We start from the raw sequence: 15,432 nt of genomic DNA, 5'->3' as shown, positions 1-15,432 counted from the left end.
TGTGTCCTCCAGGTCTGTGCTTGTCATCCTAATTCGAGGCGTCACTCTAATCAGCTGTGCCTCATTTGCCACAAGAGGCAATCAAGAGGCTGATATGCTACCTAACTCTTCATTGACAAGTAAAGTGTGCCAATAAAATCTGAAGAGCTAAACTTTACTGCGACTGGTTAGAATCCCAGCATTGAAATCCAATGCTCAGACAAGAGTTAACATCACACAGGATACACTGATGTGCACCCCAATGCACAACTTCATGGTGAAGTCTATCATCACTCACACGACGGTGCCTTTAAAGGCATGGGGCAGGATTCTCTGTCCCGCCAGACAAGCGCGCGCGCCCCTGCCGGCAGTGGGGTGTCCCATTGCGTCCACCCCACGCTGTCAGGAAATCAGTGGACGCGTGTGCGCTGCAGGCGAAGCGGAGGATCCCGCCGACGGAGAATCCTGCCCATGATATTGGAGGTGCCCCCTGTGGAGGCAGAGACGGGTAATCTGCATCCACTCAATTGCGCTGTCACTTAACACAAGGATTGGGGATGGGGTGGTCACCTTGCTGGTGGGACGCTTTCTGGAGTTCGGGTACAGGACGCCCCGCCTCTGACCAATGGTCTGACCAGGGATCCCTCCGAGAATCTTGGAACAGGTTTCCTGGTGGCCATCTTACCTCCAATGGATTCGGGACAAGTGCTGGGGAGGTGTTTATATGGAGATCCCCAATGATTTCAAGGAGTAAGTCGCCCTGGGGCGAGGGAATCAGTGGGAGGCCCCCAAGAGTGTGATTCACATGGAGACAAAACCTTTTGTTTAAGAGGTGACACTGGTCTAACACTGGCTGCAACTGGATGCAGCTGAGATCAGAAAGATACTCCAGACCTTGAAATTAGTTCAATCAGGTTTATTGAACTAATAGCACAGTTAGCCCAGTTCTCTGTGAGTTCGACTCTCTGCTAACGTAAGTGTGGTTACTCTGTCTGACTGAACCAGACTAGCTCTTAGCCACGTGGTGGAGGTGTGAGATTGTAACAACACCCTTGGCTGACTCTCTAGATGTTCATCAGTGAAAAGAGGCGGAGTGTGAGTTGCCTCGTGTCTTTTATAGTCAGATCCCACCCCTGAGTGTCCTGCCTGCTTATTGGTCATGTCCTGTTCTCTGTGTCCATTAGCTGCTTGTCTGTATATCATTATGTGTGTGTCCGCATATCATGACAAGAGGCTCATAATTCCATGAGAAATGTTGACTACGCCGTGGGTGGAATTGGCACCGTTTTTCTCACCAGACCTGACACTTTCCCTTATTTTTGGTGCCCTCTATAAGAAGAAAGGAAGTTGGATTTATATAGCGCCTTTCATAACCTGCAAATGTCCCAAAACGTTTTACAGCCCAAAAATACTTTTTGAGGTGAATGCACCCTCATAGAAGAGTGACGATGAGCCATGAAAGCTCCCCCAACGAGCAGTGAAATGATGACATAACCCTGCTCATCCACCCCTCGTGATCACACCCCCAGCAGCAGGATACGTGGAACATAGAAACACGGGACCGGGATGAGGCCATTGAACCCCTCGAGTCTATCCCACCATTCAATGACATCATAGTTGATCGGCGATTCAACTCCAAATGCCCACCGTTGCCACATATCTCTTGATAACCTCGGGTAACAAAAAATCTATTAATCACAATTCTAAAATTTCCAAACGATCTGGCAACAATTGCCATTTGCAGAAGAGAGTTCAGAACGTTGGTATTTAATGCTGTCGATGAAGGTCTTGCCTGTGGGCTGAGGAGCTGGCGAGACTCCCATGCTGCCTCCGTTGAGGAAGGCCAGCCAGTATTAAGTGGCTCTCAGTGGCCAATAGTGGGCCTTCCCAGGACACTGGTAGCGGATAGATAGGGCCCCCATCCACCCGCCAACCCTGAGAGCTACTGACCAAGCAGAGGCCGGCAGCTGTTCAATGCAGGCAGCACCAGTAGGAGCAGCTGCTGGCAATGCACTGAGGGAGAGGCCCAGGATCACCAAGGGATCACCAGGCCACAGGTGAGTGAGAACAGGGCGGGAGGTCAAGCAGTGGAGGTCTGGGGAGATAGGCAGAGCAGGGTCAGCAGCAAGGGCAGGAGAATGACACTTTCCAGGTCCCTCAATCAAGCACAGAACGCCTGAAAGCCTGAGTGGGGCTGCCCAGCTGGTGGGATACCAGCAGCAGTGGGATAAGGCCCTTAAATTGGCATTCTGCTGGGAGGCGGTGGCGTACTGGTACTGTCACTGAACTAGCAATCAAGAGACCCAGGGTAATGCTCTGGGGACCCAGGTTCGAATCCCACCACAGCAGATGGTGAAATTTGAATTCAATTAAAATCTGGAATGAAATGCCGAATGATGAAACCATTGTCATAAAAGCTCATCTGCTTCACTGATGTCCTTTAGGAAGGAAATCTGCCAGACTTACCTGGCCTGGTCTACATGTGACTCCAGATCCACAGCAAAGGTAGCACAGTGATTAGCACTGTAGCTTCACAGTGCCAGGGTCCCAGGTTCGATTCCCAGCTTGGGTCACTGTCGGGGCAGAGACTGCACGTTCTCCCCGTGTCTGCGTGGGTTTCCTCCGGGTGCTCCGGTTTCCTCCCACAAGTCCCAAAAGACATGTTTGTTAGGTGGATTGGACATTCTGAATTCTCCCTCAGTGTACCCGAACATGCATCGGAGTGTGGCGACGAGGGAATTTTCACAGTAACTTCATTGCAGTGTTAATGTAAGCCTACTCGTGACAATAATAAAGATTATTATTATTATATGGTTGACTCTTACATGTCCTCTGAAATGACCGAACAAGCCATTCAGTTCAAGGGCAATTAGAACATAGAACTTACAGCGCAGAAGGAGGCCATTCGGCCCATCGAGTCTGCACCGGCCCACTTAAGCCCTCACTTCCACCCAATCCCCACAACCCAATAACCCCTCCTAACCTTTTTGGGCACTAAGGGCAATTTATCATGGCCAATCCACCTAACCTGCACGTCTTTGGACTGTGGGAGGAAACCGGAGCACCCGGAGGAAACCCACGCAGACACGGGGAGAACGTGCAGACTCCGCACAGACAGTGACCCAGCGGGGAATCGAACCTGGGGCACTGGCGCTGTGAAGCCACAGTGCTATCCACTTGTGCTACCGTGCTGCCCACTTGATGGGATGGGCAATTAATGCTGGCCCAGTGACACCCATGAATGAATAAAAATAAATTAACTGCCCACTTGAGGACCTCGGCTGGTAATGGGACAGAAAGCGCATCGCCCGTCCATGACCCTTCATGCCAGGGACTTAATCGGGGGCAGAAGCAGTGCTGTCCCCATCCTCCCACACAATTAAAAATAACTCCGAACGACTTCCGGTGGCGGCTATGAAGGAGTAAGTCACACATTTGGTGGCTCCCGCTCGGGTCGGACTTTTGGACCATTTCCCCTGATTTTCTCCCGGACTTGAATTGAAAAATTGATGACAGAGGCAACTGTGTACTGAATTCCCACATCGCTGCATGGAGAGAAGGACTAGAAGTGCTCGTAAAGGCAGAAACAGAAAGACAGAGAAGGCTTGGGCTGAAGCTGCAGCAGGAGACAGCATGGCGGAGGACCGGACCTCTGGGTTGTCGACCCAGCGGTCAACGGAGCAGCTGATGCAAGTTATTCAGGAAGGCTTTGCTAAGCAGAAACGGGACTGCTTGGACCCGATAAAAGCGTTATTTGAGCGGCTAGAGCTTAGATTGGATGCCCAAGGTCGGGCGATCAGGAAGGTAGAGAAGGCTGAGCAGGAGGAACACCAAACTGTGGTGGAGCTGGGGGTGGGGATGCTGAGAGACCTGCAGAAGAAGCTCCTGGAGAAGGTGGAGGACCTAGAGAATAGGTCCCGCCAGCAGAACTGGAGAATCGTTGGGCTCCTGGAGGGGTCCGAAGGAGTAGACGCTGGGGCATACATTGCAGACATGTTTGCCCCATCCCCCAGCAGCTTCTCATTCTCCTGACCCTTGGAGGTGAACAGGGCTCACAGAGCGCTTGTGAGGAAGCCACGAATGGGAGACCTCCCGAGGGCAATGGTGGTGAAATTCCACAGGTACTTGGATAAGGAGCGCATTCTACAGTGGGCCAAGCAGACACGGAGTTGTAAATGGGACAACAGTATCCTGCGGATCTACAAAGACCTGAGTGCGGAGGTGGCCAGGAGAAGAGCAGGCTTCAACCAGATCAGGTCGACCCTTTTTAAGAAAACGGTGAAGTTCGGACTGTCGTATCCGGCCCGTCTCTGGGTCACGTACGAGGAACAGCACTTTTATTTTGAGTCGCCTGAGGATGTGCCGGACCGGTGGTGGACTGAGAACTTTTGAACTTTGCTGCAACGTTCTTGTTTTTTTACAAAAAAAATAATAATTCCTAACCTCCCTGCTTCAGGGCTGCTGCCTCTGTTCCACCCCTGACAGGGAGACAGATCTGCCAATCAGTCTGGCTTCTGAGTGGGAATCCTGTAGAAAAAGAAGCAGAGTTAAAAATGCACAGAATCTGGGTGCAGGAACCCTTCCTTGTGCACTTGAACATCCAACCTTCAGATCAGGGCCTTGCAGAACGTTTGTAGGTTACTGAGAATCTGCATATTTTGTTATGGTTTACTGTGCAAATGCGGCCAAAGAGGACAATAAAACACTTTGCCAGAGATTGCGGTGGAATATTTTCCCCTCAGGTCACTGTATTGATATTAAATGTTGAGTTATTCGCTCAACTGCTCTGCAGCATCCAGCAGCTCATTTCAGCCGTATACATTTCACATGAATTACACAGGGGCAGCTCTCTGCTGTCCTTGAAGTTTTTATTGCTGATCGGAGAGCATAGGAATAATAGTAGTCATGTTATCATAGCCAATTATCTCTGCACACAATACCTGTTTCACCATTTTCTCGCTCCTAGGCGATATGAATCAAAATGTCTGGTAATGAGATCTGGGAATAATAGTCTTTTTAGAAAGCTATTTTCTCAGCGAAAGATAGGGACATCACAGGATGGGATTGATTGGATAACTCTCCTGTCAATCACACCTTCAGACTGTGTGACTGGGAGTGGCTGAGAATGATAGGCGCCGGAACGTGGCGACTAGGGGCTTTTCACAGTAACTTCATTTGAAGCCTACTTGTGACAATAAGCGATTTTCATTTTTTTAGGGGCTGGTTTAGCACATTGGGCTAAATCGCTGGCTTTTAAAGCAGACCAAGGCAAGCCAGCAGCACGGTTCGATTCCCGTACCAGCCTCCCCGAACAGGCGCCGGAATGTGGCGACTAGGGGCTTTTCACAGTAACTTCATTGAAGCCTACTTGTGACAATAAGCGATTTTCATTTCATTTTCATATATTTGTACGTAACTGTCCCCCACTCCCTGCCTGTTGCTGAAGAAATGGACTTGTCTTCCCAGAGCCTGTCCCCCATCTACAAGGCACTGGTCAGGAGTGTGATGGAATACTCTCCACTTGCCTGATTGAGTGCAGCTCCAAAAATGTGCAAGAAGTTCAACATCAACCACGACGAAGCAATTCGCTTGATCGGCACCCCTTCCGACACTTCAAACATTCACTCCCTCCACTCCCGATGCACAGTGGCAGCCGTGTGTACCATATGCAAGATGCACTGCAGGAACTCACCAAACATCGTTTGACAGCATCTTCCAAACCCGTGATCTCTACCACCTAGGGGTACAAGGGTAGCATGGAACACCACCTCTTGCAAGTTCCCCTCCAATCCATACCAGCCTGGAACCACCTTTACAGCACTATGGTGTACCTACACCAGCGGGATGGTGGCAGTTCAAGAAGGCACCTTACCACCACCTTCTCAAGGGCAATTAGGGATAGGCAAGAAATACTGGCCTTGCCAACAATGCTCATAACGGAATAAAAAAATCCTCCCTGCTTTCATTGGGAGAAGATGCTACCGTTTCAGTCATCAGTTCTGTTTGCTGTAGTTCAAAGAGAATCAGATTAAGTAGACTCTGTAGACTGTTTGTTGTAGTGTGCTGTTCAAGCAGACATTGGGCTATATTTTACATGTTCCTGCTGGGCATGTATCCAGTGGGGGGGAACATTAATATAGGATAGGTGCCATCTCCACTACCTCCCCACCCTTCCCCAAGCTCACTCCCATAATATGCTGATTTCTGCACCCACCTTCTATATTCAAATAGGTAATCAAGGGTCAATCAGGCTTGTCAGCAAGACAATTGACCTGGATAATGCCCATGCCATTAGACTTTTAGTCCATTCTTCAAAGAGTGGGAAGGAAGTGAGTTTGAACTTTTGGGTGCTGCTCTTTGTGCATTGGGGCGACACCCCCAAGATGGAAATCCCTCACTCTTCCTAACTCCCCACAATTGTTGCAAATGACAAAACTTGTCCGAGAAAGGGAAACTTCAGAAACATTTGAGAGGGTCAGTGAATGCAATGTGTAACATTCAAATGTGGCTAAGCACTGCTAATTTCTATCCAAGGCATAAAAATTAGGACACCTACATAGCAGAGATTTGCACATAATAACACAGAAGGCTTCATAGCTTTATATATCACTATAGTAAGTCAATGATCATAGTGAATGGAAATTTTAAATGCTTAAAGCTCACATTATCCATTTCCTCTGGTTCATCTCATCAGTTCCATGCAATTTAAATGAATCCAATGTCTCTCTTTATATACTTAGATTGATTAATGAGTTGCATTCCCAAATGGAGCACGAAGTGTATATTATGTACTAAAAAAATAACTCTGAAGTTTGAAAACACCGATAGCCGTTGAGCATGTTTAGTGTGGCTTAATGGGGAAGGAAATGAAGGATGGAATTAAATTAGTTTGCACAGAAACTAATTAGTTAGTTAATTAGTTGGATAATTGGAAATAATTAGCCGGAATTTTTTAATCTCCTCATATGTTGAAGGTACTGATTCTGGGATGTGAATATAACCGGGAAGCCAACTTTTGTTGCCCATTCCCTAATTGCCCGTAGGAAGGTGGCAGTGAGCTGTCTTCTTGAACTGCAGGTGGCGCAAGTATACCCACGGTGTAAGGTCCACCTTTGTCGTTTTTGGTTTCCAGGCCGATGCTGGGTGGTCCGTCTGGCTTTATTTCTAGCGCTTTGATACAACTGTATACAACGGGGCAGCATGGTAGCACACGTGGCTAGCACTGTGGCTTCACAGCGCCAGGGTCCCAGGTTCGATTCCCCGCTGGGTCACTGTCTGTGTGGAGTCTGCACGTTCTCCCTGTGTCTGCATGGGTTTCCTCCGGGTGCTCCGGTTTCCTCACACAGTCCAAAGTAGCGCAGGTTAGGTGGACTGGCCGTGATAAATTGTCCTTAGTGACCAAAGAGGGTTGGGAGAGGTTGTTGGGTTGCGGGGATGGGGTGGAAGTGAGGGCTTGAGTGGGTCGGTGCAGACTCGATGGGCTGAATGACCTCCTTCTGCATTGTATATTCTATGTTGTATGCCTATGAATGGTTTGTCAGGCCATTTCAGGGAGCAGTTAAGAGGCAACCACACTGTATGGAGTCACATGTAGTACCCACCAGGTCAGGTGTAAAGACTCACAATCAAACTATCATCTTGCATCATTGGCTTTGTCTATATGTGTTTGCGTAACCTCCCTCTTCACTCACCTGACGAAGGAGCTGCGCTCCGAAAGCTAGTGATTCGAAACATACCTGTTGGACTTTAACCTGGTGTTGTAAGACTTCTTACTGTGCTCACCCCAGTCCAGCGCCGGCATCGCCACATCATGGACACTATGATGTGTGTTCTTCCCTAAAGGCCGTGAATGAACCAGCATTCCAGAAGTTCAGTCTTTTATTCCTGATTTATTAAATTTAAAGATGACCAACTTCCCTTGGTGGGAATTGAACTTGCGTTTTCAGGCCTCTAGGTTACACCATAGTCCAGACTCCCATTGGCAGAGGCAGTCATCCTCTCCCTGGGCCAAATGGCAATAGATCTTTTCAACCAGGGAAAGCGTCACCACTGAGACCAATCTTATTCTTCTTCAATGCCTACACCTTCCAGCAGGATGACTAAAGCAGACGTTTTACCTCTCCTCCTGACTGGTGGCATTAACTCGATATGTATCGGGCCAACTGCTACTGCAGTGGTCACATGTGGTCCTCCTGACTGGTGGCATGGTCACATGTGGGAATAGAGTAATCAGAGGCTCAGAAAAATAAAACCAAAATCTACATTGACATCAATGGGAATGAAAATCAGGAGAGATGTAAAATGAATGATTGGGTTGCTATTGCCCAAGGTCAAAATAAATCCCCTGTCTCTACGAAAACTTCCTTTCCTCTTACTTATGCTCAAAATTGGTGATTTCTTCCTAACTCTATTCTGTTTATGCTTTCCTGGCTATATTCCCTAACCCTTTCTTTTGGTTTGTCCTCTATTCGTCCTGAATAACACCTTCGATAATCGTCCCTCCCTGTACAGTATCCACTATCCACTTTGTCAGCAATGCCTCGATACACAAGGGAAAACTACACAACATAATCCTTTATACAGGAGGTGAATTGGAGTCAGTGATGATAAACTCCAAAGAACATTCGAGAGACGGGGAGTAAGTGAAGCTTTAACAGGATACTTCTTTCTTCAATGCTTCCTGTCCAATGCTCTCTTCTCCGGCCTTCTGGATTTTCTCCAGACCGTACTCACTGCCCCCAGAATGGGGCATCTCTATCCTGCCCGCCCCTTTCTGAACTTTTCAAACGGAGTCTTTCTACTCTGTGCTGCTCTCGTTCAAGATTTCATTCCAATCACTCAAATCCTGCTGTTTTCTTACCCATCGCACTGAAACAATTCTGCCCAAACCACCCCCTCTTACACCATGCCCATGATTGGTCATCCAACCTTGCTCTTCTCAAACCCCCTAGTAGCGTGTGACTGAGTCCACAGTATCATCCTCCTCCAGAACCTCTTCCACCCCACCCCCAATCTATACTCCATGGGGCTGCTGTTGCATTGTTCAATTCAATCTATCCCTATCCATAGCTTCTCTTCATGTCCCTCCATCATACTTCCAAAGCACATTATGGTTCCATCCTGGGTCCCTTCTTTTCTCTTGTGCACTTGACAACCGTATCCATAGACACTGGAGATGTTGACACAAGTGTAAGAAAGACAGCCAAATCTTCCTTTTCATTATCTGTCTCAGCACCAAGGCCACATCCATGGTGTCAGACTGCATGTCTGATATTAAGTGATCTTAAGCAAAGCTTTTTCCAATGCCAAGGGATGTGAATGATTTTCTCGTCCCTGTCAACATCTCATCTCTCTTGGCAATAGTTCCTTTCCCTTCTTTGGCTGCTTTGAGGCTGAATTATTCAGCGTGGAAATTTAATATTGGGTTCAACGTCAGCCAGATTTCTACCCTCACATCTAATTGACGACCAAGGTTCCTATTCCCAGCTGTGCAACATAGACCATCGTTGCCTCAGCCTCTCTTGCTAAAACTCTAATCAAGCTTTTCTAACCTCTGGATTTAATCATCCTAATGCTCCCCCCCCCCCTCCCTCCCGCCAGCCCTCTGCTGTTCACCCTCCACAAACTCTATCCTGTCCTTCACAAACCCACTTATCCTTTACCTCCTGAACTTGCTGACACTGGCCCCCTTCACCCCAACATATTAAATTTAAAATACTTCTTCCTTTTGCCAGTTTTCCTCCCTCTCCATAGTGTCCGCTCTCTGAAAAACCCTATCCTAAACACTTTTCCTTCCCCACTTTTCTCTTCTTTTGAGCACCTTATTCAAAATGCATTTTCCCGATCGATCATTTGGTCACCCCACCTGACATCAACACCCTCTCCTGTTTGAGAGGGAATGGGAATGGCCGGGGTGAGTGTATTGACATTGGGATAGCACGGAGGGCATGAGGGGCCATGGGAAGTGGTTCGAGTGAAGACCTTTCAAAGGATTTTCCAATTCAGACTATGGTTCACACTTCCACTGAGGGACCACGCGTCACAAATTATGAACAAACTGGTCCGACTCTACGAAAATGTCGGTGTGCCAATGAATGCCTGCGACCACAATGGAGCCGGACAAGTCACATGTGCAGGGGCGAGCTCGCTACGTGTACCCTCATTCCACGTTGGCAAAATGGTGAAATTGGTAATGCTTACCAATACAAACGTAAATCCTTTAAAACTACCTTTGTTTTCCAAACAGGAACATGTCAGCTTCCTAACTCAGTTCCTAATGGTGAACTATCCACTAAGAATGTTTACATTTCCTATTATGTGCAAACAAGATTGCTCTAGAACAATGTCTGACTATATACTAGTGCCCCCAGTAAATATAAACAGATTGGCCCGGATTCTCCGATCCCGCGCCGGGTCAGAGAATCGGCGGGTGGGGGGGCTTGAGAATCGGGCCACGGCGCTCTGGCGGCGGGCCACCGATTCTCCGCCGACCGGAGAATTGGCGGCAATCGCACTCGCGGGATCACCACCGCGCCGGTCGGGTGCCGTTGAAAGCGGCTCACCTGGCGATTCTCCGCGCTCGACGGGCCAAGTGCCTGCCAAGTTCTGGCTGTGTGGGCCGTCCTGGTGGGGGATGGGGGGATCCGACTCCGGTGGGGGGGGGGGGGGCCTCCACGGTGTCCAGGCCCACGATCGGGGCCTACCGATCGGCGGACGGGCTAATTCCGGGGAGCCTATGTTCCTCCGCACCGGGCCCCTTTAGGGCTCCGCCATATTGCCCGGGGGCCGGCACAGAGACGGCAACCCACGCCCATGCGCCCAGGGTGCCTATCTGGCAGTACCAAGGTCCTTGGGTGCCAGGTTGCCCATGCCAGGGATCAGGCCCGGTGGTGTCCTGCCCTTATGGGGTTGGATGCGCGAGGGCTTGAGGACCCTCTAACAGGTAAGTTTGGGCTTTGGGGGTGCCCGAAGGCTGTTGTAGGGTGTCCGGGAAGGGGTAAAGAGGTAATTTTTAAGTGCCACCCCGTCTCCTCTTGCATTGGTGAGCTGAGCTTGCTGAGGCCAAAACAAACAGAGGCTGTAAGATAGCGGGGTCGTTCTCAGTGCTGCAGGCAGCACGGTGACACAGTGGGCAGCACTGCTGCCTCACAGCGCCAGGGACTCGCGTTCACTTCTGGCCTTGGGTGACTGTCTGTATGGGGTTTGCACTTTCTCCCCGTGTGTGCGTGGGATTCCTCCGGCTGCTCCGGTTTCCTCCCACAGTCCAAAGATGTACAGGATAGGTGGCCATGATAAAATGTCACCTTCGTGTCCAGGGATGTTCTGGTTAGGTGGAGTTAAGGTGTTACAGGGAAGTGGGGGTCTCTTTCCAAGGGTCGGTGCAGACTCGATGGGTAAATGGCCTCTTTCTGCACTGTAGGAAATGCATGATTCTATGAAACACGCTCAAAACAAGACTCTATTCCCCCTGTTAAATCGCACCCATGCCCTTTGTTATTTTTTCTTGACTGGTGAATTACGCACCATTTCTGATTCGAAGTTGCTATGGTGATCGGTGCACACCAGAGGTGTCTGGCCTATTGGGGGTCAAGTAGTCACCTTGACCATCATGATTAATTGGGCCTGGGGGAAATCTGTGCTGAAAGAAGGAACTGTTCGCCTTCACTTAGACCACCTCCATATTTTATGTGCCGGTTTTAAAATTAAATCTGGTTGACTCACCTTCGCTTAAGTCTGGGCCATGTTGTAACAAAAATAGTGAGAACTCCATTCTGCCTGCGTCTTGGAAAATAATAACAGGCGCTTTTATTCTTGAGGAAAATTAGCCGAGAGTTCCTGACATATCTGTGATTTAACACTCTGCTGTCCAGTGTAGCAGAGAGCCCGATCTTTCAGCAGTTAACATCACAATGGCAACAGTCCGAATCCCCATTCGCGAATAACATTTTGAAAGAAAGAAATTGAAAAATTGCATGAGGGACAAAAGCCAAAGGTCCCAAGTACAAGTGTCAGCCTATAATCTCAGCATGGCAGCAGTTACGACTCATCGCCTGGCCTCGGTGCTCTGAGCTAGAGAGAGGGGAATTAATCCTGCTCCTATTCGTTGACTGGGGTTTCATCCAAATTGCATGAAGCTCTGACGAGAGAACAGCCTTGGGCTCAGTTTTGTCTCTCGCAGCACCTCCGCGGTGAAATATCGCGTGAATGCTGGATAACGTGCGGAGTCTGCACGTTTTCCCCGTGTGTGCGTGGGTTTCCTCCGGGTGCTCCGGTTTCCTCCCACAGTCCAAAAATGTGCAGGTTAGGTGGATTGGCCATGATAAATTGCCCTTAGTATCCAGAATTGCCCTTAGTGTTGCGGGGGGCGGGTTACTGGGTTATGGCAGTGGGGGGAGGTGTGGGCTTGGGGGCAGGTATGGGCTTCCAAGAGCCGGTGCAGACTCGATGGGCCGAATGGCCTCCTTCTGCATTGTAAATTCTATGATTCTATATAAATGGTTAGTTTGGCTGACGTGGAGATTTCTGCACTCACCCAGCATGTTAACATGACGCAAAATCTAGCCCATTGCATTCATTGTAACATGCTGCTTGCAGAGGATTTCCCCACATTACAATAGCCCCTTCAAAGTCCTTAATGACATATGAAAATCGCTTATTGTCACAAGTAGGCTTCAAATGAAGTTACTGAGAAAAGCCCCTGGTCGCTACATTCCGGCGCCTGTTCGGGGAGGCTGGTACGGGAATTGAACCGTGCTGCTGGCCTGCCTTGTCTGCTTTCTAAGCCAACAATTTAGTCCTGTGCTAAACTGATATGATGCATTTTAAGGTGCTTCTGTGACACACAGTATGATGTTATCTAAAAACGTCTTTCGGTCAATACTAATTTCTCAAACCGTGTCAATTTTTGCTTAGTGGTAGCCAGTACATCTGGTTTGTCCTAACTAATTGGCGTGGTAGTGTAGTAGTTACGTTACTGCCCCAGTAATTTGGAGACCCTGCACTAGTATTCCAACAGGATTTGAGTTCATGATTTCACCATGGCAATTTGAGCATTTGAATTCAGTTTAAATATCTACAAGGGTGGCACGGTGACGCGGTGGTTAGCACTGCTGCCTCACGGCGCCGCGGATCTGGGTTCGATCCCGATCTCTGGGTCACTGACCGTGTGGAATTTGCACATTCTCCCCATGCCTGCGTGGGTTTCACCCCCACAACCCAAAGCCAACACACTGCAGTCAAGCCTTTAACTCATGATCTTAAACTATAGGGTGAAAATATGAGTTGAATGTCAGCCTTTGTTCCTAACGTTTTTTGTCATTGCAAACAACCTGACCTTCCTGTCACCCAAACCTATTGCTTTGAAATTAATATTAAAACAATTTTCCTGTGTAGGTATTGGAGGAACTCAGGATGTCTGGGTCTACATCTTCCTATGAGCATCTGGTGAAGCAGGTGGAGGCACTTAGAAAAGAGAACTCTCATCTACGGCGAGAGTTGGAGGACAACTCCTGCCATCTGACCAAGTTGGAGTCAGAGACCTTGGACATGAAGGTGAGGTTTTTGTTACCTGGCCCTTTGATGAGCGGGAGGCTTTTGCTCAAAGTTTAACCCAGCCGCTTGTTGAAAATCCAACCTGAGTCTTAAACCAGTGGCACTGAAGAGGTGAGGGAACAGATTGTGCAGATGGCCCAGGCTATCGATGGGTTACTTAGGGAAAGTCAGGCAGTCGATACAATGCACTCAGGGATGGTCTTATCACACAAACTGAAGTTGAGAAGCTGTTTCATCTCTACAAAGATTCACATTGTCGTTTGCTTTTTCATTGTGCTGGAAACATTTACGTTAAATTATTGGGGCAAAGTGTATTTGAATTGTAGTATGTATGGCGGGGGGATGCATGGTGTGTCCATAATATTGGTTGCAATAGAGAAACAACTGTACATATATGAGATTTATAACTTTTAATTTACTTTGATTACTTTTGTCTCTCTCGTTTTCTCCCATCCCTTCCTTGAAGGCGTCTCACTGGGGTAAGCTTCAATAAGCACCTTCTCACACCCTGCTATTGTCCACATGTGGAACTTTGGCAGTGGGCATGGGTCTCGGTCCTTGGAGGGTGTTACAGCTCAGGCTGATTCTCTCCTCACCTCGCTTCCATACATATACACGCACAGTAGGAGTTCTTCTGTACCCTTTTGTTTAATGCTTCCTTAACTCATTGGCACTGAGGCCAACTGAGTAGCTGTTTCATTCAGGATCTATGTGGTTGATTTCTAATGCTCAGAGACAGGGCAGTCCAGGCAGAGGATCTTTGGTCCGCAGGTTCTATCCGTCATTCCATCCCAGATTCCAGGATCATGGGCATTTGTATGGATTGGTTGGTCACTCACAACATTAATGGCATGATTTGGCTGCCTGCCTAACAGCTCGTAGGGGGGGGTCCAATAACAGCACAACGATACCTGATCGAAGAAACCCAAAGAATAAAAAAGGTCCTTATTCTTGAGAAGCTAACTTATAGAACATAGAACAGTACAGCACAGAACAGGCCCTTCGGCCCTCAATGTTGTGCCGAGCTTTGTCCGAAACCAAGATCAAGCTATCCCACTCCCTGTCAATCTGGTGCGCTCCATGTGCCTATCCAATAGCCGCTTGAAAGTTCGGACTATCACAGCAGGCAGTCCATTCCACACTCTAACCACTCTCTGAGTAAAGAACCTACCTCGGACATCCCTCCTATATCTCCCACCCTGAACCTTATAGTTATGCCCCCTTGTAACAGCTACATCCACCCGAGGAAATAGCCTCTGAACGTCCACTCTATCTATCCCCCTCATCATCTTATAAACCTCTATTAAGTCGCCTCTCATCCTCCTTTGCTCCAATGAGAAAAGCCCTAGCTCCCTCAGCTTTTCCTCATAAGACCTACCCTCCAATCCAGGCAGCATCCTGGTAAATCTCCTTTGCACCCTTTCCAATGCTTCCACATCCTTCCTATAATGAGGTGACCAGAACTGCACACAATACTCCAAATGTGGTCTCACCAGGGTCCTGTACATTTGCAGCATAACCCCACGGCTCTTAAACTCAGGCTCCCTGTTATTAAACGCTAACACACTATAGGCCTTCTTCACGGCTCTATCCATTTGAGTGGCAACCTTCAGAGATCTGTGGACATGAACCCCAAGATCTCTCTTTCCTCCACATTCCTCAGAACCCTGCCGTTGACCCTGTAATCCGCATTCAAATTTGGCCTACCAAAATGAATCACCTCGCACTTATCAGGGTTAAACGCCATCTGCCATATTTCAGCCCAGCTCTGCATCCTATTAATGTCTCTTTGCAGCCTACAACAGCCCTCCACCTCATCCACTACTCCACCAACCTTGGTGTCATCAGCAAATTTACTGACCCACCCTTCAGCCCCCTCCTCCAAGTCATTGATAAAAATCA

The 15,432-nt window shown here is 48.5% G+C and overlaps 1 protein-coding gene across 1 annotated transcript in view; it reads left to right on the top strand.

The window, feature by feature from the left end:
- Positions 1 to 15,432, top strand: part of apc2 (APC regulator of WNT signaling pathway 2) — a 227,767-nt gene that overhangs the window by 90,412 nt on the left and 121,923 nt on the right. Inside the window, exon 2 of the mRNA XM_072482138.1 lies at positions 13,372 to 13,530. Within this exon, the coding sequence (XP_072338239.1) occupies positions 13,372 to 13,530 (159 nt within the window). The remainder of the gene's footprint in view (positions 1 to 13,371; positions 13,531 to 15,432) is intronic.

The sequence above is a fragment of the Scyliorhinus torazame genome, chromosome 18, assembly GCF_047496885.1.
Source record: "Scyliorhinus torazame isolate Kashiwa2021f chromosome 18, sScyTor2.1, whole genome shotgun sequence".
Classification (NCBI taxonomy): Eukaryota; Metazoa; Chordata; class Chondrichthyes; order Carcharhiniformes; family Scyliorhinidae; genus Scyliorhinus; species Scyliorhinus torazame.
The sequence above is the reverse complement of the archived record's forward strand: the minus strand, read 5'-3'. Positions and strand labels throughout refer to the sequence as shown.